This window comes from Emys orbicularis, chromosome 1 (assembly GCF_028017835.1).
Source record: "Emys orbicularis isolate rEmyOrb1 chromosome 1, rEmyOrb1.hap1, whole genome shotgun sequence".
Classification (NCBI taxonomy): domain Eukaryota; kingdom Metazoa; phylum Chordata; order Testudines; family Emydidae; genus Emys; species Emys orbicularis.
In genome coordinates, this window is record NC_088683.1 from 250,721,443 (window position 1) to 250,747,624 (window position 26,182).

General features: G+C 41.0%; 1 protein-coding gene across 1 annotated transcript in view; it reads left to right on the top strand.

Annotated features, from left to right (window-relative positions):
• The first annotated feature begins 388 nt into the window (after positions 1–388).
• Positions 389–26,182, top strand: part of LOC135895159 (interleukin-1 receptor type 1-like) — a 31,537-nt gene continuing 5,743 nt past the window's right edge. Inside the window, exons 1-7 of the mRNA XM_065423230.1 lie at positions 389–449; positions 4,068–4,299; positions 5,369–5,558; positions 8,000–8,174; positions 12,125–12,190; positions 17,772–17,892; positions 23,889–24,034. Of these exons, the coding sequence (XP_065279302.1) occupies positions 389–449; positions 4,068–4,299; positions 5,369–5,558; positions 8,000–8,174; positions 12,125–12,190; positions 17,772–17,892; positions 23,889–24,034 (991 nt within the window). The remainder of the gene's footprint in view (positions 450–4,067; positions 4,300–5,368; positions 5,559–7,999; positions 8,175–12,124; positions 12,191–17,771; positions 17,893–23,888; positions 24,035–26,182) is intronic.

Genomic DNA, 26,182 nt, shown 5'->3' on the forward strand with positions numbered 1-26,182 from the left:
GAAGCAGTTATACTCTTATAAAAAGGCACTGAAATAAGCTATCCTGGTATAAGACAGCTTTATACCAGTATAACTGAGTCTACGCTTGGGCTTTCACTAGTATAACGGTCAGATAAATCACACCCCTTAGTGATATAGGTACGTGGGAAAAACATGTAAACCACCCCCTGTGTGTGGACCAGTTAATGGCTATGATTTAAAGCTTTCAGAGGAAGATGCTAGGTCAGCACACTCACTTCTCCTTCCCAAAGGGATGAATACTCTTAGTGCCTTTGCATTTATTCTAGGATCAGTGAGTACAGTGGGTATAGTACAGAACAAAATTTACGGTGCACTTTGAACACTTTTAGCATGTTAATGAAATATCTTGTTTTCTCTGCAGCAAAACATGATCTCTTCATTGTGGTTCATTTGCTATATCATTCCTTTTGTTTCTTCATTCAATGCTGGTAAGTCAAACTTGTTTATTAATAATTGAATTATTTCTAAAATGAGTTATTTTCAGTATATACATGAGTTAAGTAATAGCACAACAGAGAAGGCTGTCTTGCACTCTGCCATGCCAGAGGTGTGGGTGTATTGATTGGATGCCCTTTCTAGGGTGTCATTGTACCAGAGATGATGATGACTGCATGATGTGTGGCCCGACAGACTTGTAAATGTATCAAAATGTAAACTGTACAAATATAGAGGGAAACTTTAAAAATAGGTATCTTAATCTTTCTTAAAAGTACTTAGTTCTAGAATTAAAATGGCCTATTTATAACAGCATTGTTTACGATCTAGCATCTGCATACCTGAGGTGTGTAATATCTCAGCATACCAGTGGTAGATATCATCCATATAGGTGATAGTGCAGTGATTCTCAAACTTTTGTACTGGTGACCCCTTTCACATAGCAAGCCTCTGAGTGTGACCCGCCTTATAAATTAAAAACACTTTTTAATATATTTAACACCATTATAAATGCTGGATGCAAAGCGGGGTCTAGGGTGGGGGCTGACAGCTCATGACCCCCTATGTAATAACCTCGCGACCCCCCATGTAATAACCTCACCACCCCCCTGAGGGGTACCGACCCCCAGTTTGAGAACCCCTGTGATAGTGCTTTTGAGCTTACTCAGAATGTCCTGGACAGTGATAGCTGCGCACCTATTAGCGGGCAATTTCTGGCTCCAGTCATAGGTAGAATCTTGCTTTTTGGGTTTAGGATTGCAGGGTTGAAGCCTGAATTTGTTATCTTATCTCCATATTCACTTGGAAGTCACAACTCTCCTTAACTTCTGTCACAGTGAAGAATGTCTTTCATTTGCCATGAAGCTGTAAGGACTCTATAGGATAGAAATTCTGTTTAGCATCTCTTTGTAACAGAGTGGAGCATGAACTGTGTTACTGAAGAGAGTTTTCTTTGTCTGTTTATAGCATCTATAATATCCCAGTGAGTAGAACTGTTGTGCTTAGTGAATAGCAAGGCTCATCTAACTTTCTGAGAGATTATATGACTTTGTTCATAGTCTCCGCCAATAACATTCTCGTGCTTATGAATTCAAATGTATTTATCCAAAACACTCAAAAATTCCAGAAGGAGATAATATGCGAAGTCAAGTACGCCCAGTATCTCAGTAAAATAAGTGGGGGGGAAAAAAAGTATACTTTTATTACTGAAAAACAAACTGTTTTTGCAAACAATTAGTTGAAATTCAAAATTCGCAGTGAGAATATAAGTCAGTGGCTTTACTAACTATTTCTTCTGTCTATGAAATTCTAAATTCATGATAGTATAAGGCAGTGACAAGATCTTACTTTTTGTGTCTTTATTGCTAAGGTGGTTACATGTTGTACAAGGTGCCCTAATGACGAGTGTTCTGGTTCTAGGCCAGAAGCGGCCAAACTTACTGACCCTCCTAGCCGCATTCGACAACCTTCAGAAGTTCGAGAGCCGGGGCACACCTGCTGGGGCTCGGGGCTTCAGCACCACGGGAGGCACCTGATGGGACTTGGGGCTTCAGCCCCACTCCTGCTGAAGCCCCAAGCCCTGGCTGGCATGCCTCAAGGGGCAGAAGCCCCGAGACTCCCCCTCCCCGCTGGGCAGAAGTCCCTGCCTCACCACTCTGCTGCAAGGCAGAGGTCACAAGGTCCCCACCCCCTGTCTGGTAGGTGGAGAATGGAGTCAGGGGTGCATGGGGGGGCGGGGCGCTCTGTGAGCTACACTTTAACGGTAGCCGCATATGGCTCGTGAGCCACAGTTTGACCAGCCCTTCTCTAGGTATTTCAGGAAAGCTATAGATAAATAACTTACAAAAGATCTTTTCAGTCCTATGTGAACTGTAACATATTTAAGGTTCAAGTGCATTTCCCTGTTGGTAGGGCCCTACCAAATTCACGGTCCATTTTGGTCAATTTCACAGTCATAGGATTTTAAAAATAATAAATTTCATGATTTCAGCTATTTAAATCTGAAATTTCACAGTGTTGTAATTGTAGGGTCCTGACCCCCAAAAGGAGTTGTGTGTGGGGGTGAGGGTTGCAAGGTTATTGTAGAGGGAGTTGCAGTACTGCTACCCTTACATCTGTGCTGCTGCTGGTGGCGGCCCTGCCTTCAGAGCTAAGCAACTGGCAGCCTTAGAGGGCATAATGTTAGTCTGGTCCTGAAATTGTGTATGTAACTCCCAGTTCACTTGTGTACTGACTTAAAATTCTTTAGATTTAAGTCCATTAATAGAAATGAGGATTGCACACTGCAATGACATTCCTCTCCCCTCTTAACAAGAGCAGTCTTGAACAGATCCAAATTGATTTGTACTCCATTGAAAACTAGCGATTATATTTTAAATTATTTGGCAAATGGCATAGACGGGGTGGGGGTGGGAGAGAAAGGAGGACTAAACTGGTAAGTGGAAAATTTTAATTTTAAGGTTCTGTGCAGTAAAATATGGATGTGGGTTTCCTCTTTAAAAATTCAACTCTGGATTTGTATAGGATTCAGTATATTATGGATTTAGAAGCTTTTCAGTAAGGCTCAATTTTTATCAAGTATTTTGGACACTCAATGTTACAAAAGTAAGACAAAATGTGAAATCGGTTCTGTGGCCAACTGACCTGCTTTGTTTATGGCTGTGGTTAAACTGACCTCTTAAAAATGTTAGGTATGCAGATCTCTGTCATTAGGTATGCAGATCTGTGTTGTTCTATCTTCCGTTGAGGTCTGAATGCTTACAGTCCCAATCTTTTTGTTTAAGGACTTCTTGCAAGTGTACATGCCTTGCCTTAACTTGTTACACAGTCATAATTAGTGAAGTCCTGCTTATGCTTAGCATGTCATATAGTGTAATGCTCAAACAACGTTTGCCATATTAAATGAAAATCTGGAAGTGTGGGGGAGACATGGCAACTTGCAGGATTGGTCACAGGATATATGCTAAAACCGAAGACTACTTGGTCTGAACTGTTGACTTGCTACTGACCTCGTCTGGTCATGTTACATGCTGCAGATTCAGATCTTTATCAAGTTTCTTGCCTATCATGTTCTCCAGTGCTAGAAACCACCTCTGAAATGCCCTCTCCAGCCTGGATTTGGTCCACCAGGTCAGAATTGAGTCACATTGTTCAGAGCACTGTGGGGGAAACTTGCACTGCCCCTAGCCTGTACTGCACTTATTGTGACAATTTTTACATTGCCTATCTTGTATGGGTACTAAAATTCACTGCTTGTCTTTAAATAGAAAGAACAGGAAAATTACATCCTGAAGATCATGAAGTTCAATGAATTTGACATCTTTATATACTGCTCTTTATATTGAGGCTACTGGAGTTAAATATAGCTCTTGTATGACCACCTATTTTAAAGGGTATTGTGTGACTTAAAGCTTGTGAAAGTTTTGAAGTTCTCAAATGGAAGGTGCTAAACAAATGCAAACAATAATATAAATTGTTATTGGACAATAAGTCATCAGTCTTGTATCTTTGTAACTGAATAATTTAAGTTACCTCTGGCAGTAAAATTAAGGAAATATTAACAAAAAAAGCAAACAATTTTGATAATTTCTAATTATTATGATTTTTTTTAGAACAAAGCAAGCTGTCTAGTCACTTCGTACTTGTAGGAGAGCCTATTGCTATCAGTTGTCAAATAGCTAAAATTCCACCACTTCACTCTGACTACAATCTGACTTGGTATAGAAATGGTAGTGCTACACCAATAACTACAGAGACACATTCCAGAATCCATCAGCGAGATGACTTGCTTTGGTTTATTCCTGCAACTTTAGAAGATACAGGACTTTATGAATGTAACATACGGTAAGGGCCTGTATTTTTAGAAATGTTTTTACATGCAAAATCGTTCTACAAAAGGGAAAAATGATGACACATGAAGTACAAAAATGTATTTTTGGTGTTAATCTAGTGCAGGGGTCGGCAACGTTGGCACGCGGCTCGCCAGGGTAAGCACCCTGGCGGGCCGGGCCAGTTTTATTTACCTGCTGACGTGGCAGGTTCGGCCGATCGCGGCCCCCACTGGCCGCGGTTCGCTGGCCCGGGCCAATGGGGGCGGCGAGAAGTGGCGCGGGCGAGCGATGTGCCAGCCGCGGCTTCTCGCCGCCCCCATTGGCCCGGGACGGCGAACCGCGGCCAGTGGGGGCCGTGATCAGCCGAACCTATAGACGGTTTTTCATCGAGGTGCTTTAGAACTATTAACTAATTGAATTTTTTTGGAAGTGTAAATTTGTAAGTATGCTTTTTAACTCTATTGGAGTTAATGAGTCACTTCATATTTAATTGTATAGTCTGTTTCTGACAGACAGTAAAACAGTTTTACTTTCTTGGTTTGATTCAGTTAATCAGGAGACTGAGAAATATGGGGGTGAGGTGAATTTAGCCCAGTCACAGTCCCGTTTTAAAAATAATACTTATCTATGGTAGCTTTACATGTCTCGCTAAACACTATTTTAAAGTATGGGTTTAAGAGTAAAAGAAATACAATTTACTGAAAATCAAGGCACCATGTTATGCAGACTGCTTTGCCAAATACTCTTTAGGCTTTTCAGTTTTTTTAAGAGGCCAGATAGATGATGATGATGATTGGAATATCTTTCATCCTAAACGAGAGAGCCAGGACTGTAGAAGCAAAGAAGAAAGTAAAGCAATTCTTCAGCTTCCTTTGGGATTTAAAAATCCCACTTCTCCTTACTTCATAGGGTGACAGAAGCTCAGTTTTGTTCATAGGGCTCTGCCTACATTAGGATTTTATATATCGGAAATAAAGCCTAAAATTCATTCTGTACCAGTCAGGGATCCAGAGCCTGACTTGCATTATTGTGGACATGGGAAGTACTAGTAATGGTCCGATTTGTTGCTGTTCTCATTACAGGAATTCTAACAGCTCTGACAAAGAATATATACATCTAAATGTTTTCAAGAACAATGATGGCTTATGTTTTAATGGAGAAACTATGTATAAACAAAAAGTGTTTATGTCAATTGGTGGAAAGATTACATGTCCTGATCTGGAATATTTTTATGATGAAAATAATACTGCACCTGAAATACAGTGGTATAAGGTACTGTGTATATGTATTTTTACTGTAACATTCCCTATCATATAATTTAATGCTTCTAGTAAGCTAACTGTGCATGGTAATGAGAGAAAAAAAGACAAGATTTTTTTTCTGTGTAATGTGAATAGCTACTTAACTTTCCAAATCTATTGGAATATTATAGGAAACATAATAAGAATGTGCTTACATTTACATTTTAAATAAAACAACCCCTCTATTTTTCCAAAGCATATTCTAAAAGATTCTGATCTATACTTAAATTGTAAGATAGTCCATAATATTTCGGCATCAAAAATGTGAGTGTGATTTTGCTATGTTACTTTGATGTGTAATTGGTTAAAAATATGAAGTAGATGAACACATTACACTTTTAATCATGCAATTGGATCACTTTTCTCTTGTAGCTTACAATTCTTAAAAACCTGTTGGACATGCTTTGTCTACTAAAGATTAAATAAATAATCTGGCACTTTACATTGCTAGTGCAGCTTCAGCTTCAAAGAAAGTAAAGCTCATCAAAGCTGTTAAATCTTCTGCTCCAGTAACTGGAAAGTATCTGACATTTTAGGCCACACGGACCTGAAAGGGTGTAGATTCTGGTCCCAAAGCAAGTTAAATTATCTAGGGGAACAGCTGGCCTTCTGTGTAAAGGTCAAAACCCAGAAGCCCTGTTATTAGGTGGTCCTCTGTCTGGCTGGGGGAACGAATGCTTGTGTGTCTGATGGAGCCTAGGGCCTAGGATGAGAGCAAACTGGCTGAAACTCAATCTAGGAAAGATGGAGGTGATGATGATTTCCTGGGGAAAGCATCTAGAGAAGTGGCATCTTCCTGTATAAATGATGGAGGGAGGGGGAGTAGGGATTCAGCCTCATTGATGATAGGTGGGCATACAGTTTTAGGAGTGCTTTTGTCGTTTTAGACATTAGTGGCCAAACTTTTTTTCATATGCATATTAGCACAATGATTGCGGTGACATACAACTCCGATATAAGTCACCAGTGATCTATGCATTTGTCACCAATAACGCACTGTACAAGAGATTTACTCTTGAAAATCAACTAAAAGCTACAGCTGTCACAATGCGGTAGTCCACTTATTTAGTGGGGTTGGCGTTAAGGAGCATGCTATATTGGGGCTTCATACACTGCACTAACTTTCTATTCGCTTCGAGATACAATTCAAATTGTTGATCTTCAAAGTTTTAAGTGGTTTTTGGTGGTCTAGTTAATGGAGAAATTGCATCTTTCTGCATGCACTGTGATTAGGTGGGGGGGGATACCTACTCTGCTTTAAAAATTGGGGTTTAAATTAATACTTGTAGAAACGCCTTCGTGCTGCACTCTGTGGGAAATTAAAGTAATCCATCACTTAAAGAATACACAGTATGTTTAATATCAAGACCAAAATGATGGTTCAGCCATGCAATGTGCCCCTTGACTAATTCTCCCTCTTACCTATTTCCCTAGAGTATCATGGGAAACTGTTCTTGGAAGTTTCATTGGAAAACTTCTAAAACAGTCTTTTAATTGGAAGAGAACATAATGAAAAATCTGTTTAGATGCTTGAAAACATAATCTCTTCCAAAATAAAAACAAAAAATAAAATCCATTAATTCAAGGGCCTCGTTATTCACTGCCATGAAGAAGAAATTAGTTCTACTTGTGATCTCTTAGTGTAGGAAGAAAGCACTTAGCTCCTGCAGGATAGTTAAATGCCAATGCCAGTCAGCTAAGAAACAGCACCCATATATGCTGTAAAGGTTAAATATCTGGATAGATGTCCTAACTAGAGCTGCCTAAACATTTTTGGACTAACTTTTTTTTGAAAAACGCATGGGTCAACTGAAACATTTCACAAATTTGTGTTGAATTCACTGAATTGTGTCAGCTGGAAAAAAAAGCTGCCTTTTGACTTTTTCAGAATGAAATGTTTTGACTTTTCAATTCAAGATGACTTTTGGAATATGACTCCCATTTTATTTATTTAAAAAAACCCAAGAAATCCTATAACAAAACATTTCACTTTTGGTCTTGATAGTGTCTCTTAAAATAGAATGACGTATTGTCAGTGTTTCAGTACCAAAGCTCTGTACATTCATATTAAACTTGACAACTACCTTGCCATATTCAGAGAATATTTGGCAGTACACCTCTACCCCAATATAACACAACCCGATATAACACGGTAAAGCAGTGCTCCGGGTGGGGGGAGGGAGGGCTGCACACTCCGGTGGATCAAAGCAAGTTCGATATAACGCGATAAGATTTTTTGGCTCCCGAGGACAGCGTTATATCGAGGTAGAGGTGTATCTACACCTTGGGCAGGAAGCTGTCTTTTTTACATGGTTGAAATAACTTTTTTTTTTTTTTTTTTTTTTGGCAAATGCTTTAATAATCAATATTTTATTGGTACTCCCAAATAACAGCTATTTTTGCTTTATTTAGGAATGTAAGCCTGGATTACTGCAGGACAAGAGATTTCTTTCATCAAAGTATGATATCTATCTTTTGATTAATAATGTAACTATGCATGACAAAGGAAACTACACGTGCCAGACAACATATACTTATATAGGAATACAACATAATGTTTCACGAACCATTTATGTAGACATTGAAGGTATTATGTTCCTTTTTTTTTTTTTAATGTCTTTGGCTCTCCTGTGTTAAAGTTTAGGGTTAATAGAGCTAGTTATTGGCATATCATCGTACTGCTAATCTTTCACCTTCAAAAAGTGCAGCTGGTTTGTAAAATTTAAAGGCATTGAAACTTTTCTAAATTATTCTTCCCCAGAATGTTAGAAATAAACTACAATAGAATTTTGTGTTGGAACAATTACTCTTTCCCCTACTTGTATTTTGGATCAAATTAAGGCTTGCAATCCCCTTGTGGAAAAAGGTTTACCACATGCAGTTGAAAAAACCCTAGACTTGAGATCTGTTTCTTTGTGAGGAGAGGGTGAAAGACCATGTGACACTAATTTCTGCTCAGCTATTGATGAAATTTAAACTACCAGAAACCAAACTCTCAATGTATTTGGCATAACCGAGCAAATGATATCCAGGGCTTAAAGTGTATGACTTGTTACTCTTGCCAGTACGCTTCCAAAATAATTTTGTTGGTACTGCAGTATTTTATTTTACTGAAGGCCAATGCCACATAATCGTGCATGTGTTTCAGTGTCTCAGTACACAGCTGTGGAAGAGGTGACCTGTGATGATGGTAGTATAGGGAAGTGTCACTTGTTCTTACCGCTGTGTAGGTAGTTGAGGACAAAAGATGATCAATATTCGGCAAGAATAGGCCATTATCTGCATAGTATTTTTACACTTCAAGAAATCACTTGGGTCCATCAGACTCTTTAGAGGGGAGTATAAAACAGATTCACTGCCCCAGTGAGAGCACACGAGAGTCCTGACTGCAAACAATAAGAGGAAATTGCCTTTGGCAAGATTATCAATCAACAATTCTGCAAAATCAGTCAACGAAAAATCAAGAGTGTTTCTATATGTAGAGCTGGAAATAATTTAGGGCATTTTGTCTTTGTAGCTGTGACAGCCTGAATTATTGCAAATTGCTCACCCGAAAAGACACAAAACCCGAAAGAATCCATAATCAGACAGTGGAATTCCAGTTTCAAGTTGCACAAAACCTGTATTTCCTGAGCTAGGAACGTTGCTGGGTCAGCAACTACTTCTAGAATCTTGAATGGATTTGGTGGCCAAGAGCACCTTTTTCCTCAGCATCTGGCTAATCATTTTTGTTCTCCTCTTTCAAAGCCAGTCCTTATTTCACTAATCTAATGCCTCTTCGATTTATGGACTAGACTACCACAGTGTGGCTTGTTTGGGACCACACAAGACCCCCTTGAAGATTACGGCAGGCACAAAACATGTTTTCCTGCCTGCTTTGGTAGTGGTAGGCAAAAGGAACACTCTACCAGTTCAACAGTTCACTTGTTCCCTGTTTGCTTTAGGTGCAATTCAAGATATTGGCTTTTGGGTACTTGATATCTGGGTTACTGCCTATCCCTGTGGTTTGCCACAGCATTTGAAGTCAGTTTAGCATTCAACCAAACACCTAGCTTAATCTGGGATACTTCCATTGGAGTATTATTGACTCTAGGATTAGCTCCTTCCGCTGATCCAACAGAGCCTGGGTTTTGTTTGACCTTTAGGGCAGAATATTGGGCTTTGTATATCTCTGAGAAGAGACACATTTGTATATATGTGTATTTACAGGCCTCCAGAGACATGTGAAAGGAAGTATTATACATTTAAAATATAACGTAGAAATCTCAGTGTAACTCCTAAAACATTTGAGACCTTATCTCTGTCTTGCACTAGGAGCACAAGTGCTTTCTAGTGATGGCTTCCAAACTTTCTGCTTTATATGGGCAGATAAATAGGAAAAGGGACAGAACATTGACTCAGAAGGACATAGATGGGAAATACAGCAGCAGAGATGGGGGAGGGACAGGCAAGATGGGTTTAGGACTTTTTTTTAATTTGCAGAGAGAAGGATGTGGCAAGTAGAGCTGGGCAGGGAACAGTTCTCCCAGCTGGCAAAGACTCTTGGGGTTCATAAATTTTTTGCCTGATTTTTTGATACAGTGAAAATCTCCAATATTTGTGAACCAAAAAACCCTGATTTTTCTTTTGTTTGGGTCAATCAAAACATTTGTTTCAACTTCAACCTTTTCACTTTAACCTTTTTAGTTTAATTAGCTTAAAAATTGAAACAAAGTAGTTTTGAACTAAAAAAACTGGAAGTTTTCATTTAAAAAATGCATAAACAAAACATTTTGGCAACTTTGAATTTGTTTTTCAAGTCAGGGAATTCTAAACTGACCCTGTTTCACAAACAGTTTCAGTTTTGATAAATCAGCATCTTTTGACTGATAAACATTTTGTCAAAAAACTTCTGACCAGCTCTAGTGCCTGCCTGCAGGATTCGGGGCTCAGTGTGCCATTCAGAAACATAGTTGCTTGGGAAGCAGATCTGCCCAACATTTAGCTTTTGGCTAGAGGTGTTCTGGCATTCAGGCCCCATCTTGCAGCTTCCCAGTCTTCCTGCTGACCTATTTGGCATTTGACAGGTTCCCAATAGGTGGTAGGAGCAGATTTGACTTGAGAACATCATCTTACCCTGCTAGTCTCTTGCTCACTCTAATTTAGTTCCTCCCCTCTCCCTCTGTGAGGCTGTCTGAGAAAAGGAGGGAATCTCAGCCACTGTGAGCAGCAGCACCAGCTGTTGCTGAGAAGGAGAGCATGGCGCCGAAAGAAGAATTGCTAAGGGAAAAGGAAATTAAGTGTCTGGGTGTCAGAGAGAAAAAATTGATGGGTTTTGGGAAACTGATGGTTACTGTGGAGGGACTTGTGTAGTGGAATGCCCACAAAGGAGTTTTATGCATTAAAACCAAACACACACACTCTCTCTCTCTCAGGCTGTGTGTGTGTGTGTGTGTGTGTGTGTGTGTGTGTGTGAGAGAGAGAGAGAGAGAGAAAAAAAAAAAAAAAAAAAAGACCATGAAAGCAAACCTGCTGGGAAACTACTCCTTATGGCTTGGGTGATCAGCTTGCTCTTAGGAATCGGCTAGAACCACTAATGGTGGAGAGGGAGAGGTGGCCGGGGCATAAAATAGATGACTACAACAAAATCACTAGCAGCTACATTAGTCCTTTTGCAATAAAAAGTTAGTTACAAACTTTGAGCTTCCAGCAAATCTAAAATACTAAAATGGGGAAACTGCCTTAGGATCAGCACTAGCTTTGGTATTGTCAGACGTGCTTGTGTGCATCTAAGGGGAAGTCAGGCTTGCTGCCTGACCATCCTGAGATCCGAATTCACCGCTAGTGTCATGGCTGCTGCATATGTGTATGCAATGTTGTAGTGTCAGTCAGCATTTGACACCACAAGAACCATTCTTCCAAAAAAAGGCTGCTTGAGATGAAACTTACATCTTCAAGATTTTTGATTTGGTGATCTACGTGTTTAGATACTTTCAGAACATTGGTTGGTATTCTATAAGAGCCTAAATAGAATAGGATTTTACCTGTGGTGAGAGGACAGCTATTACTTGCTGAAGATTGACCGTGATTGATAAAGCATACAAAACAATACAATTCCTGATTACTATACACTCGAAGCTCCAGTCCAGACATTATTCTACTAGATAAAACATACATGAAAAGATTTGTGGTGAACATCCAAGATGTCAGTGAAATATCCTCTCCCTCCCCCTTTTTCCCACCGCCCTTATGAGTATCATGAGAATTTTTTTGGTATTAGGCTTCCTATAGATTTATTTCTATAAATCTGAAATTGTTTGCATATTTACAGATAAGGTGAAACTTATGCTTAGTTTGATCCTAGAGTGAAATCCTTTAACCAAATAAAGAAAATCTATTATTACAGATATTGGAAAGTTTGAAATGACCTTTATGTGCATTAATATTGAGTACTTGGTAACATCATTGTCAACTACCCGTAAAACAAGTAGTGTAGCAGTTGTAGTAGCAGGGGTAATGACCACTGGTTGTTAATCTTTTTTTTAATTTTTTTATTAGAGGGCCCGAAGAAGACACCACCAAAGTTTATTTATCCAAAAAACCATTCGATTGAAGTAGAACTTGGTAAGTAATTGCCTTCTAACAAATCACTAATCATAGAATTATAGGTCTGGAAGGGACCTCGATAGGTCAACTAGTCCCGGTGCTGAGGCAGGACTAAGTATTATCTAGATCATTCCCTGACAGACATTTGTCTAACCTGTTCTTAAAAATCTCCAGTGATGGAGATTCCACAACCTCTCTAGGTAACTTGTTCCAGTGCTTAACTACCTTTGCAGTTAGGAAGTTTGTCCTAATGCCTATCCTAAATCTCCCTTGCAATTGAAGGTCTTTACTACTTGTCTTGTCCATAGTGGGTAAGGAGAACAATTTATCATCCTCCTGTTTATAACTTTTTATGTACTTGAAGACTAGGGTGACCAGATGTCCCGATTTCATAGGGACAGTCCCGATATTTGGGGCTTTTTCTTACATAGGCTCCTATTACCCTCCACCCCGATTTTTCACACTTGCTATCTGATCACCCTATTGAAGACTATTATCATGTCCCCCCTCAGTCTTCTCGTCTCCAAACTAAACAAATGTAATTTTTTCAATCTTTCCTCGTAGGTCATGTTTTCTAGACCTTTTAAATCATTTTTGCTCTCTGGACTTTCTCCAATTTGTCCACATCTTTCCTGAAGTGTGGTGCCCAGAACTGGACACAATACTCTAGTTAAGGCCTTATCAATGCTGAGTAGAGTGGAAGAATTACTTCTTGTGTCTTGCTTACAAAACTCCTGCTAATACATCCCAGAATGATGTTTGCTTTTTTTTGCAACAGTAGTACATTGTTGACTCTCATTTAGTTTGTGATCCTCTATAATCCCCAAATCCCTTTCTGCTGTACTCCTTTCTATGCAATCATTTCCCATTTTGTATTTGTGTAATTGGTTTATTCCTTCGTAAGTGTAGTACTTTGCATATGTCCTTACTGAATTTCATCCTATTTATTTCAGACCATTTCTCCAGTTTGTCAAGATAATTTTGAATTCTAATCCTGTACTCCAAAGAGCTTGTAACCCTTCCCAGATTGGTATCATAATAGCAACCTGGCAAAACCAGTCTGGAATCCTGGCTCTATTGAAGTCAATGGCAAAACTCTCATTGATTTTAATAGGGCCAGGATCTTACCTGAGGAGTTGAGGATTTCTAAAAGCCAGATGACAATTCTACTTTGACTGCTTGCCCATATGTATTTTGCTCTTGGGGCACATGTGCTCCTCGTGCTCAGGATCAGTGTCTTTTGGCCAGCAGTGCCCATTGGGGGGAAGTGTATGTCTCTAAAGCAACTAGACACCTGCAGATGGCCTGTGTCAGCTGCCTTGGGCTGTGAGCTTGGACTGCGGGGCTGCTTCACTGCTGTGTAGACATTTGGGCTTGGGCTGGAGCCTGGGCTCTAGGACCCTGCGAGGTGGGAGGGTCCCAGAGCTCAGGCTTCATCCCGGGCCTACAAGTCTGCACAGCAGTGAAACAGCCCCGCAGCCCGAGCCCTGCATGCCTGAGTTGGCTGGCACAGGCCAGCTGCGTGTTTTTCTTTGCTGTGTAGACATACTCTTAGTGTCCTTGTGCTACTGTACTGAGGGTGGACTGGGCCCAACTGCCACTCAGTTCCTTCTCACCACCTGTGGCTGTGAGATGGAGCTCTTTGGTGTCTACATGTTGAAGCATCTTTTTTCGTAATTGCTATAGTTAATTGTATGTATATTAGTGTTATTTATAGATGGTTTGGGTAGTTGCCTACTGGCAAACTTTAGATCAGTGGCTCTCAACCTTTCCAGACTACTGCACCCCTTTCAGAAGTCTGGTTTGTCTTGCGTACCACCAAGTTCCACCTCACTTAAAAACGACTTGCTTACAAAATCAGACATAAAAATACGAAGTGTCACAGCACACTGTTACTGAAAAATTGTGTACTTTCTCATTTTTACCATATCATAAAAATCAATTGGAATATAAATATTGCACTTACATTTCAGTGTATAGTATATAGAGCAGTACAAACAAGTCACTGTCTGTATGTTTTTAGTTTGTACTGACCTCACTAATGCTTTTTATGTAGCCTGTTGTAAAACTAGGCAAATATCTAGATGACTTGATGTACCCCCAGTGGTACGTGTATCTCTGGTGAGAACCACTGCTTTAAATATTTTTTATTGGTACACCTCTACCCTGATATAACGCGGCCCAATATAACATGAATTCGGATATGACGCGGTAAAGCAGTGCACCGGGGGCTGCACACTCTGGCGGATCAAAGCAAGTTCGATATAACGCAGTTTCACCTATAACGCGGTAAGATTTTTTTGGCTCCCGAGGACAGCGTTATATCGGGGTAGAGGTGTATTTGGAAGTTTTTCCTTCCATATTTTGTTTTTTCTCAGATTGAAATTTTATTTCTGGCCCCAGGATTTAGTCATGCCCCCTTCCTAAATCACACAGCCTCGGAATCTATGTGAATCTGTTGCCCCTCCTGTAAGGCAGCAATTGCGATTGATGACAGGCGTACCAGATACCTCATCTCTTCTATATGGGGAAGCCCATATCCCTGACATATGCTTGGTGTGCAAGTCCTTTTCTTTTCTAAAAGGACCTTAAAGGTTTGGGGAGGCATGCCTTGAAATATTTGTTGAGATTGGCTGCATGGAGCTCAGTCTGGGCAGGGCAGACCTCCTCTCCTCCTCCCTCTGTCCCCTGACATTCCAGAAGTGCTCCTGTGAGTTTGGATCCACTAGCTCCCACGTGCCATCTTCTAAGACCATTCTAGCTTTGGATTCAGTTAGGACTTTAAACAAAGTCATCAGACAAAAAGGAGCATCACTTCTGTGGGAAAAGTAGGGCCGATTCCCCAACGGGCATTCTCAGTAAGAAGTCTTAAGTCACCTCACTGCTCCCATTCTAAAGAAACTCCATTGCCCAATCTGGGAACCACAGCAGCTCTAAGGCAGCGTGGCACTAGGGCTCTGGCACGATCTTGGGAATCAAAGTTAACTGCCTCCAGTACAGAGGCCATAGCATTGGGAGTTACCTCAACATTGAGTGCTTTGATGCCGTCTGTGATGGTATCCGCCTCATTGGTACTGCTCTTCTTGATGCTACTCTCTTCAGCACCAAGTGTGTCAGTATTGGGCATGTCCATATCATCAACCCTGATACTCTCTTCTCCCGCACTCAGGTTTGTAGCACCGTCCCTGTCGATACTAAGAAAGTATGTAGTACTGAGGGATCTCCAGCTCTTAGAGGAATCAGAATCTCCTCTGCTCTCCACTGATGCTCAAGGCCTAGTTGGCCCAGATTATCTCCCCAGTGCTGATTTACTAGAATTACTGTGCAAATTTAGCATTCTGACTCCAGGAATGCTCCCCTCCATCTCCCCCTGCTACACGCCCCCCACCTCCCGCAACCAAAAAAATAATCTGGAGTGCTTCTTTTCATCTTCTGACTCACTACACGTTGGGGGGTTCCCATAGTTGTTCTCCAAGGTTCCCTTCTTATGGTATTGTGACTCTGAGAAGGAATCAAGGGGGTTTTAGTTATGTGAAGGTCTCAAATGGGATGTAGGAGTAGGCATATGTCCTGGTACCCTTCTTTGGGCCCCCTGCCTCATTTCCATACAGTGTTCCAACATGGTTCTGTTGGAACCCCTGGGGTATGCACCTCCCTAGACATCACACCTCTGCACCACCTTCTAGAATGAGAACCTCCTCCCCTATATGTTCTCAGGCACCTAGGCTTGCAACCTATGAATTAGAGCCCCGTGAGGAGTTTTCTGAGGAGGAGCACCCTCAAGCTGAGGATCAGGCAATTTCTGAGGCTATACACTCCTGACCTTGAATGAGGTGGTAGTCCCCTCTAGACCTATGATATGTGGACAGAGTTGGCAGCGGGCTTTGTTGCAAGGATAGGTTCCTGGGTTAGTGTTTTTTGTTATGTGGTGTGTGGTTGCTGGTGGTTTGGGGGCTGTCTGTAAGCAAGGACTGGCCTGCCTCCCAAGATCTGTGATTTTCCTTCAGGATAGGTTGTAGATCCTTCAGCCCCCAACTAAAACCTCTCCAGCTCATCATGAAGGTGATGGCTAGTGGCATTCTGTTACTTTCTTTGTTGGGCCTGTCCTGTAGTAGGTGACTTCTGGGTACTCTTCTGGCTTTGTCAATCTGTTTCTTCACTTCAGCAGGTGGATATTGTAGTTGTAAGAACGCTTGATAGAGATCTTGTAGGTGTTTGTCTCTGTCTGAGGGATTGGAGCAAATGCGGTTGTATCTTAGAGCTTGGCTGTAGACAAAGGATCGTATGGTGTGTCCTGGATGGAAGCTGGAGGCATGTAGGTAAGTATAGCAGTCAGTAGGTTTCCGGTATAGGGTGGTGGTTATGTGGCCATCGTTTATTAGTACTGTAGTGTCCAGGAAGTGGATCTCTTGTGTGGACTGGTCCAGGCTGAGGTTGATGGTGGGGTGGAAATTGTTGAAATCATGATGGAATTCCTCAAGGGCTTCTTTTCCATGGGTCCAGATGATGACACCATCCAGGGGACACCATCATAGGACCTAATCGCATCAGCCACACTATCAGAGGCTCTTTCACCTGCACATCTACCAATGTGATATATGCCATCGTGTGCCAGCAATGCCCCTCTGCCATGTACATTGGCCAAACCGGACAGTCTCTACGTAAAAGAATAAATAGACACAAATCAGACGTCAAGAATTATAACATTCAAAAAACCAGTTGGAGAACACTTCAATCTCCCTGGCCACTCGATTACAGACCTAAAAGTCGCAATATTACAACAAAAAATCTTCAAAAACAGACTCCAACGAGAGACTGCTGAATTGGAATTAATTTGCAAATTGGACACCATTAAATTAGGCTTGAATAAAGACTGGGAGTGGATGGGCCATTACACAAAGTAAAACTATTTCCCCATGCTTATTTCTTTGAGATGCATTGTCCATATGTATTCCATGACCTGCCCTCTTTCCTGCTCCTGTGGAGTTTTGTAACATCTGGATTCTGCAATGGCAAAGGAATTGAGGGGCAGTTGGCCCCCCCCACACCCTTTATGCCCTCAGTAGAGCAGGGCCGGCTCCAGGCACCAGCTTAACAAGCAGGTGCTTGGGGCGGCCAAGGGAGAGGGGCAGCATGTGCGGCAATTCGGGGGCGGCAGGTCCCTCACTCCCTCTAGGAGCGAAGGACCTGCCACTGAACTGCCGCCGCCGATCGCGGCTTTTTTTTTTTTTTCCAATTGCCGCCGCCAATCGCGGCTTTTTTTTTTTTCCCCAATTGCTGCCGCCGATCGCGATCGCAGCCTTTTTTTTTTTTTTTGCTTGGGGCAGCAGAAATGCTGGAGCCGGCCCTGCAGTAGAGGAGCACTAGGCCACTCAGAATGCATGCGGACCCCCAATGGACATTGCTGGCCAAAAGACTCTGGTCTCAAGCATGTGGGAGTGTGCACACCAAAAGTGCAACACACATGGACAACACACCTCTAAGAACCACAGTTGCTGTAATCTAAGTAACTGTCCTTTCCCAAACTATTTACATAATCATATGAGTCTGCCTGCTTATGGTACACAATTTTTAATTGTCACATTTAAATGTTTTGTAGGATCTCATGTCATCATGGACTGTAATATATCCAGTAGCATAGGTACTTTGAATCCATACTGGCAAGTCAATGGTGAGGATGTTAATAGATTTGATGATACCTACGAGGAACAATTCTATGAGTAAGTATTCTTACAAATCAAATTGCATGTGGATTGAATGCTAAAATATTTTAAAATTATTTGGTGTGAATCATCCATAAAAGTAACTGTTGGACAAAATAGTGGCTAATCATAGAATTGTAGAACTGGAAGGGACCTCAAGAGCTCATCTAGTCCAGTCTGCTGTACTCATGGCAGGACTAAGTATTATCTAGACCATCCCTGACAGTGTTTGTCTAACTTGCTCTTAAAAATCTCCAGTGATGTAAATTCCACAATCTCCCTAGGCAATTTATTCCAGTGCTTAACCACCCTGACAGTTCGGAAGTTTTCCTAATGTCCAACCTAAACCTCCCTTGCTGCAATTTAAGCCCATTGCTTCTTGTCTTATCCTGTCCTCAGAGGTTAATGAGAACAATTTTTCTCCTTCCTCCTTGTAACAACCTTTTATGTATTTGAAAACTGTTATCGTGTCCCGTCTCAGTCTTCTCTTCTCCAGACTAAACAAACCCACTTTTTTCAATCTTCCCTAATGAATGCCAACAGACTACTGAAAGTACTTCATGTTCAACAAATTTGCCATGCATTTAATAATTATCTATTTTTTCTGTAAGTAATTTATTGAGGCCATCTTATCTAGATTTTGGAAATTCATAATAGCATGATAATACTTAGCACTCTTCATCCATAGATTAAAGGCTGATCTCAACCAGCCCCAGTGGAAAAAGAGTTTGCCAGTATGGGAACAATTCATTATATATACAATAGGTGTTTCCTTGAGTTCTTTTAAGATCAGCTGCTCTGCCTGCATGTATGCGGTGGCCAGGTTCACAAATTGCATAACATGTGCCACTGAATCAAGTTGAAACTTCATAAAACATTTTCTTGTTTAGAGAAGATTGGCACATTCACTTTTTTTTGTTTTATTTATTTAACTATATTTTTGAGAATATTAAATGTCAACCTGCTCCTCAGGAAAATTGTCTTGAATTTTAGTTTTACTTTATCCCCAAACTCCTTTAGATTTATAGGGTGAGTGATTTTTGTTGTATTATAGTCTCACGGGCTACAAAAATAACTAACATTCCCTGCTTACCTCTAAACCTTAGTGTCCCACATAACTGATAACTGAGGCATCAGGAGTAAATTAATTATTGTTACTTTTGCCCTAAGCAAAAATTTTCAACTTGGGTGCCTAAAAAATATAGATTCTAGGTGAGCTAATTTTCAGAGGTGTTGAATACCTGCAGTTTCCCTTGAAGTCAGCTGGAGCTGTTGGATACCCGGAATCTCCAAAAAAACATATTAGGTGTCTAATTTCAGGCACTACAGTATGAAAATTTTGGCTTGATCATTTCTCTGCTATTTCTTGTCCTAATCCTGTCTTACCTGATTCTCTTTATTGCTTCCTCCTTACACCCTTTTGAAGGATGAGCTCCAGATGTACTTTCCTGCTGCACGTATAACACTGTGCCTCTGGAGGAGGTGATAGCTGGGATTGAACCAGAGACCTCTGTGATCTAAAAGTATTAGCTTTACTCCTTAAACTGAAGAACCAGTTTCCATAGTTCAACAGCAGCAGCAAATTCAGAAACCTCTGAACATGGGCTAACCACTAGAGGACAGAGCCACACTGTTAGCATGGGCTATATTAGCTGACTTTTTTTTCTTTCTATAAACGGACTCTGTAGTCAGCTTTGTGTAAGCTTGAATGATTTGCCAACTGTTGCTGATCCTGTTAACTCGCAGGAGTCTTCCCAACATGCCTCCCCGCTATCCATCAGGACCATGACAGTCTGTGTCTGTCTGTTTTATACCCTTAGTCCCATGTGCTTGGAGAACACAAGTCCAGGCATGTCCACTGAGAAGCCAAAAATGCTGGATGAATGAACCACCTAGAATCATTTTGGGGGAGGGTAGAAGCAGGTATTCTTTTTCAAGTGATTGTTCACATGGATCCTACTCTTGGTGCGCAGGCACACAAAATTGGATTCATTTGGCCAAATCAAATTCAGTTGGGACTGCGCCTGTTCCCTAGGTATCCTCGTGCTCCATTACCTCACCCGTGGGAGGGGGCCAACCATCCCTCAATTCCTTTTTGCCATCGATGGCAGCAAGATGGAACTTGTGCAGAGTCAGGCTGCTTCTCTGCAACTCTGTTGTAGTTAGTGTTAGTGATTAGTTAATATAGTTGTTAAGCTAGTCCTTTTAATGTCCCTGTTGGCTTAATAAAATTATTTTCAGTAGATAGATGGTTAGGTGCAGAACCCCCTCTCTCTCTTTGATACCAGGACTTGAGCCACTATGGCAGAAGCTAAATCTCCAGGGTTTGACATACTTCTCCTCTGATGCTTCTACGCCATTCAATGATGGGTCCTCTTAGGTGCCTTTTTGATTTAGGTGAAGGTCATGTATCTTATTGGTACTCCACCTGCTGCTCTATGTCCAAGCAGACTCCGAAGGCTAGGTGTGACAGGATCCCCGGGGTTCAGTCTGGGACTGTGGGACAAATTTGCCCACTTAACTGTCCAGCCTGGGCTGTCTCTCACAATTCTTTGCTAGTGATAAGCAGCAAACCCCTCCAGGTGCTGTTATCACTCAGCACAACTGCATGTGGAGCCACATACCCAGCTAGATTGCATGAATGCTCCCAGAGCCACTCATGAATCACACAGAGAAAGGCACCAGCCGAATCCCCCCATCTCCCAGCCTTGTACCTCAGGAATATACTGTCTTGCACTGCTCAAGATCCTTTCTTGAGAAATGCAAGTTTATTAATTGGTTCACCACTCCATCAATGGAAAGTGGATATACATACACCAGCTTTTGTAAATCTGATTAGATTTACCAAGCGCTTCAGGCAAACTCACTGATAAAGGTAAACAGTAAAAACAAGTGTATTGATTACAAAAGAGATTTTAAGTGATTAGGCAGATAGTCAGAGTGGTTACCAAAATAAAATAAAATGTAAGCACGCAGCCTACATTCTCAACCCTATTAGACTGGGTAACATCTAGATTAAGCAGTTTTTCTCATGCCACTGGATATTGCAGTTCAGAGTACACAGGTTTCACCCTTGAAACCTGGGCCAGTCTCCTCTGTTGGAGTCTTCAATCTTCTGAGTGTCCTTGTTGCTTGCAGTGTAGGTGGGGGGAGAAGAAAAGGCCAAGCATGGGGTCACTGTGTCTGTTTTATACCCTTAGTCCCATGTGCTTGGAGAACACAAGTCCAGGCATGTCTGGTGGGCATTGCTGAGTCCCCAGGCAAGATTGAGCAATTCCCCTGCTGTGGCCTTGTGCAAGTTAGTCATTGGATTGTAACTCCGTGGCAGGACAATGGTTGTTGACTTACAGGGCACGTCTTCACTACCCGCCGGATCGACGGGTAGCGATCGATCTATCGGGGATCGATTTATCGCGTCTAGTGTAGACGCGATAAAATTGATCCCCGATGGCTCTGCCGTCGACTCCGGAAATCCACCGCGGCGAGAGGCGGAAGCGGAGTCGATGGGGGAGCGGCAGCGGCCGACTCACCGCCGTCCTCACAGCCAGATAAGTCGACCTAAAATACGCAACTTCAGTTACGCTATTCACCTAGCTGAAGTTGCGTATCTTAGGTTGACACCCCCCCCCCCCATAGTGTAGACCTAGCCACGCACACATGCACTACCCAGCACTTTGGAAAGTGGAGGGAGTGGTGCGCTCCATTGGGATAGCGTGGATTCATCACCCCTTTCAGTTTCAATGTTTGCAGCCACTGCCATGCTGTGTCTCCTCCCTCCATTTGTGCTGCCTTGTAGAGGCTACATTAACAACAATGTGTTAACCCTTGAGGGCTCAGTTGAGTGCTAGTTCATCATTTAGCAGTAAGGCATTCCCTGGGAAATATCCCACCCTCTGACTCCACCATCTCAACCAAGCTTCACAATCATCATTGCTGTGTACAGTATTAAATTGTTTGTTTAAAACTTATAGTGTGTGTGTGTGCGTGTATGTATGTATGTGTGTGTGTGTGTGTGTGTGTGTGTGTGTGTATATATATATATATATATATATATATACACACACTTTCTTTCTTTCCCTGGAACCTAAGTGCCCCCCCTCATTTACATTAATTCTTATGAGGAAATTGGATTCACTTAACATCGTTTTGCTTAAAGTAGCATTTTTCAGGAACATAACTACATTAAGCGAGGAGTTACTGTACATATTTAGATGGAACAGTGGGTTTCAGCAGATCATAATCTTTCCCATGATACCTCACATGACATGCTTTATATGAAATATCTCAATTATATACAAACAATGAGTATGGGGCTTCAAGGGTGCTCCCCCGAGGTAGAGTGTCACACTAGGGTTGGCCACCTAAAGTTTTTTCTTCTAGAGTACTCCACAAAAGCCATCTCAGATATGGAGAAGAAGGAAGTAGCTAAGTCTCAGTCCTCCCTCTAGTCCTCCTTAGTTAGTGCACCCCATGAGCCATGATTCCAACTCCAAGCTGCAATGCTGAGATGTCCCAGTTGTCTACTTAGATGCACATGTTGATTTCCTTGAGAAAGGAACATCACTCCAGAAATGAGACATTAAGTTTCCCTCTCAAGATTCTTGGAACTGAGACAAAAGAGTAAACATTAGATTTGTCTCAAGCTTGGCAGCCAGTAGCCCAATTGTCTACATGGCAAATTACTGTGTCACAAGCCAAGGTGTGAGCCATCAGCACACCAGCTTACAGCACAGTAACATCCTGTGTGGACACTGCTGCAGTGCAGTGAAAGACTTGGAGTGTGGTTTGGCATTACTAGTAAGCTTCACACACTTTATGCAGTAAGAGCTTTATATTCTCTGAACAGGACAAAACCATTCAGGAACACCCAGACTGTTCATGGCCGTCGTGGATATGTTTAGGGATCAGGCAGTAACCTCACAGAAGTTATCAAAATGGGTTTCTGGCTATGCAAGAGCACCTTATGAGTTAGCCCAGCCAGCTTAGAGCTACCTAGGCACAGCTGAGCTCATTCCACTAGAGCTCAGGTGATCTATTTCTGAAATTTATAGGGCAGCTATGTACAGTTTGGTACACACTTTACTAAAGCTGTGTCTTGTAAGAAGCTTCATTTTGGTAAGGCTGTGCTACAATCTTTTAACTAGGGCTCCTAGCACCTACCATGTAGACACAAACTGGCTATTATCTTACAGTACAGTACTGTGGTTCAAGATGTTTTGTCAACAAGGATACCATGACCTGTCCTCCTCCCCTAATATGGAATCCTACTCCTCTGGGATTCTGTATTGGTGAAGGCACTGAGGGCCTGTTCTGCACTTTATGCTCTTGGATGAGGGAGTTGAGAGGATGCTTAGGGGACAGGCCTGGCCCCAGTGGACACTGCTGGTCAAAAGAATTTGATCTTACACGTATGGGGTGCATGAACACCAAGTGTGGAATGCATATGGACAGAACATCTCGAAGACCCACGGCTACTATAAGATATGTAACTGTTCTTATGGGATGCCAATACAACTAAATCAGTTTGCAACCTGTCCTCATCTATCTTTTAAATTATAAAGCCATAATAGTTGTTAGCTAAATCAGTTTTAACCAAAGCTCAGTTGGTATGGAAAATAGCTATTTTTTAAAGTGGCCGGCAACAAGTATCAGAACTGAAAATATGGAGGCACAGTACCTGACAGCAATGCCTACAGAAGTTTAAATGTTCTAATGTGGGCAGTAATTCAACCTGTGTAATGTCATTGTTCCATCTGTGTAGTTTCAAACCCTTGGCTCTGGTACCTCATTTTGCTGACACTAGGCTTTGTACTATAAAGTCCTGACTCCCAATATCAATGTTTGCTCACAAGTGACCTGAACTCTACTTGCTTAATACACTCTTGAGGGTAAAAGTGAACTTTCTTGTATTTGCAGTTAAGTCTGCCTAGTCCATATTGAAATTCTAATATATAATAATTTCTCTATCCGCTGATGTGGTTTTTTTTGTTTTGTTTTGTTTACTGTGATGATAGAAAACCTTCCCCGGGAGGTGGTTTTATAATTGGAGCAAGATTCAACATTTCAAAAGTGAAAAGTAAGGATTATTCTCACAAGTTTTTCTGTTGTGTTTTACATCCCTATGGCGAAGCTGTAGCATACATTGTACTAAAACACCCAGGTAAGATATTAAATAAGTTTATAACTACAATTCTAACCTGATCATGTAATGAAAAGGAAACCGTTTAATAAAGATTCAGCTAATATCAACCATAATTGGCTATAACTGTGTAAAGCTGCTCTGCATTAAACAGAACATGACGGGGATGTTACAATTGTATACGTATGTTAACTAAAGTATTCTACGTTCGTTCTATTACCAAATTTAATTAAACTATCAGTTTTAATAAACTTTGGACTCTATATTTCAATTCAACAGCCTTTCAGAAAATACCAATGAAATACTTTTCAGTAAAAAAATAAATTAAAACAAACTTATAATTAGCTTATTCCAGACATGGTAGATAACTACTACAAGTTAGCACTCTTGCTGTCTTCCTTCCTCTTAAGTTGTAGCTGCCCTTGTTGCATTTACCCCTAAATTCTTACATTTGTTTAAAACATATTCCCCCTCTTCCTCCTGAATAGCTTCTTTCAAATTCACCTTTTTCTCTTTAAAACAGTATTTTCTCAGTTAATTACTTTCTTTTATACTCCATATTGCCTTATTTCAATAATGCTTCTGTTCACCTTGTTGTTAACTGAAGGCTGAAGAACCAGAAAGGAGTATTTGGGCACAAATTTTGTGGTTACTGCTTCACTTTTGAAGTAACTCCACGACCCCAGCATCTCTACTCTTTTTTGTTGAGGTGTGGAGGAGGACGAGAGGATATATGTAGCAGTGGCTGCTGCTGCTCCTTTGATTCCCTCTATCCTCATCACTCCATAACAGATAGGCAGGAATTCCATGCACACGCCACTCCCCCTTTGTATGCTCTGCTTTTTGCCCCAGAGTATAGATTTTGCTTTGTTTAATGTGGAATGTGTGAAACATTAAAAAGTCCCTATTGCCAAATTCATTGTGACTCAACAGATAAGCAGTTTATGTGCTGACAAATTTAACAATTGTTTCTAGTTTTCAAAGTTGAAAAGCTGAAATGAGTACAAATGTGCCTATATGGGAGTTCAGGTAACTTTAATATAAGAGAGAAAAGTTCAGATTAAGTCTCTCAAGTTTATTTAAGCAGAATTTGAGGCCAGTCTACTTTAAAATAGAATTAAGTCTCAAACCTCACCTGAAAAGTAATAAGATATTGAAATCAAAACTACTGCCTATTGCAAGATGTACCTTGATAATTCAGCCAGTGTCTACTACAAGGTTAATGAACAATGGCTTACATTTAAGCCTAGTTAATCCAGAGAAATCTGTTTTGGAGGTTATTTTTAATTTAAGATCTTGTTTACCACAGAGAGAAGTTGTGAGGATTAATTGGTTAATGTTTGGAAGACAGGTGCTATATAATCGTTCAAAAGGAGAGGCATAGAGTACCATAGTGCTCTGTCTCTTGCTAGTACACTTCTCATAAACCCTTTTTGTCGAGGTGACTGTAATGACAACCAATAGCGTAGTCCAGTGGTTCTCAACCTTTCCAGACTACTGTACCCCTTTCAGAAGTCTGATTTGTCTTGTGTACCAAAGTCTCTTAAAAACTACTTGCTTACAAAATCAGACATAAAAATACATAGGTGTCACAGCACGCTATTACTGAAAAATTGCTTATACTTTCTCATTTTTACCATATAATTATAAAATAAATCATGATTGCCAGGTTGAGGCACACTGATGTAGTATATAGAGCAGTGTAAACAAGTCATTGTATAAAATTTTAGTTTGTATTGACTTCACTGGTGTTTTTCATGTAGCCTGTTGTAAAAGTAGACAATATCTAGATGAGCTGATGTATCCCCTGGAAGAACTCTGCGAACCCCTGGTTGAGAACCACTGGCTTAGTGTGCCATAAATGAGGGTGGAAGAGGGAGCTAGAGTTTATAAATGTATAGCAGAGTGGGGAAGCCTATAAGACTTAAAAACACTACTTTAAAGCAAAGCCTAAAGCAGTTTTTGAGTACAAAAGGCAAACTTGCATTCCACAATGGATGCAACTTCATTCATGAGAATAGAGCCTACAGAGATATTGCATCTCTTTGGGACTTTTTCTGACTGTGAATCATAATCCTCCATTAATGTAACCACAGAACACAGACTGCACTAAAGTGAGACAATACAATCCTCCTACAATATAGTTCATACTACAAAATTACTACTTGT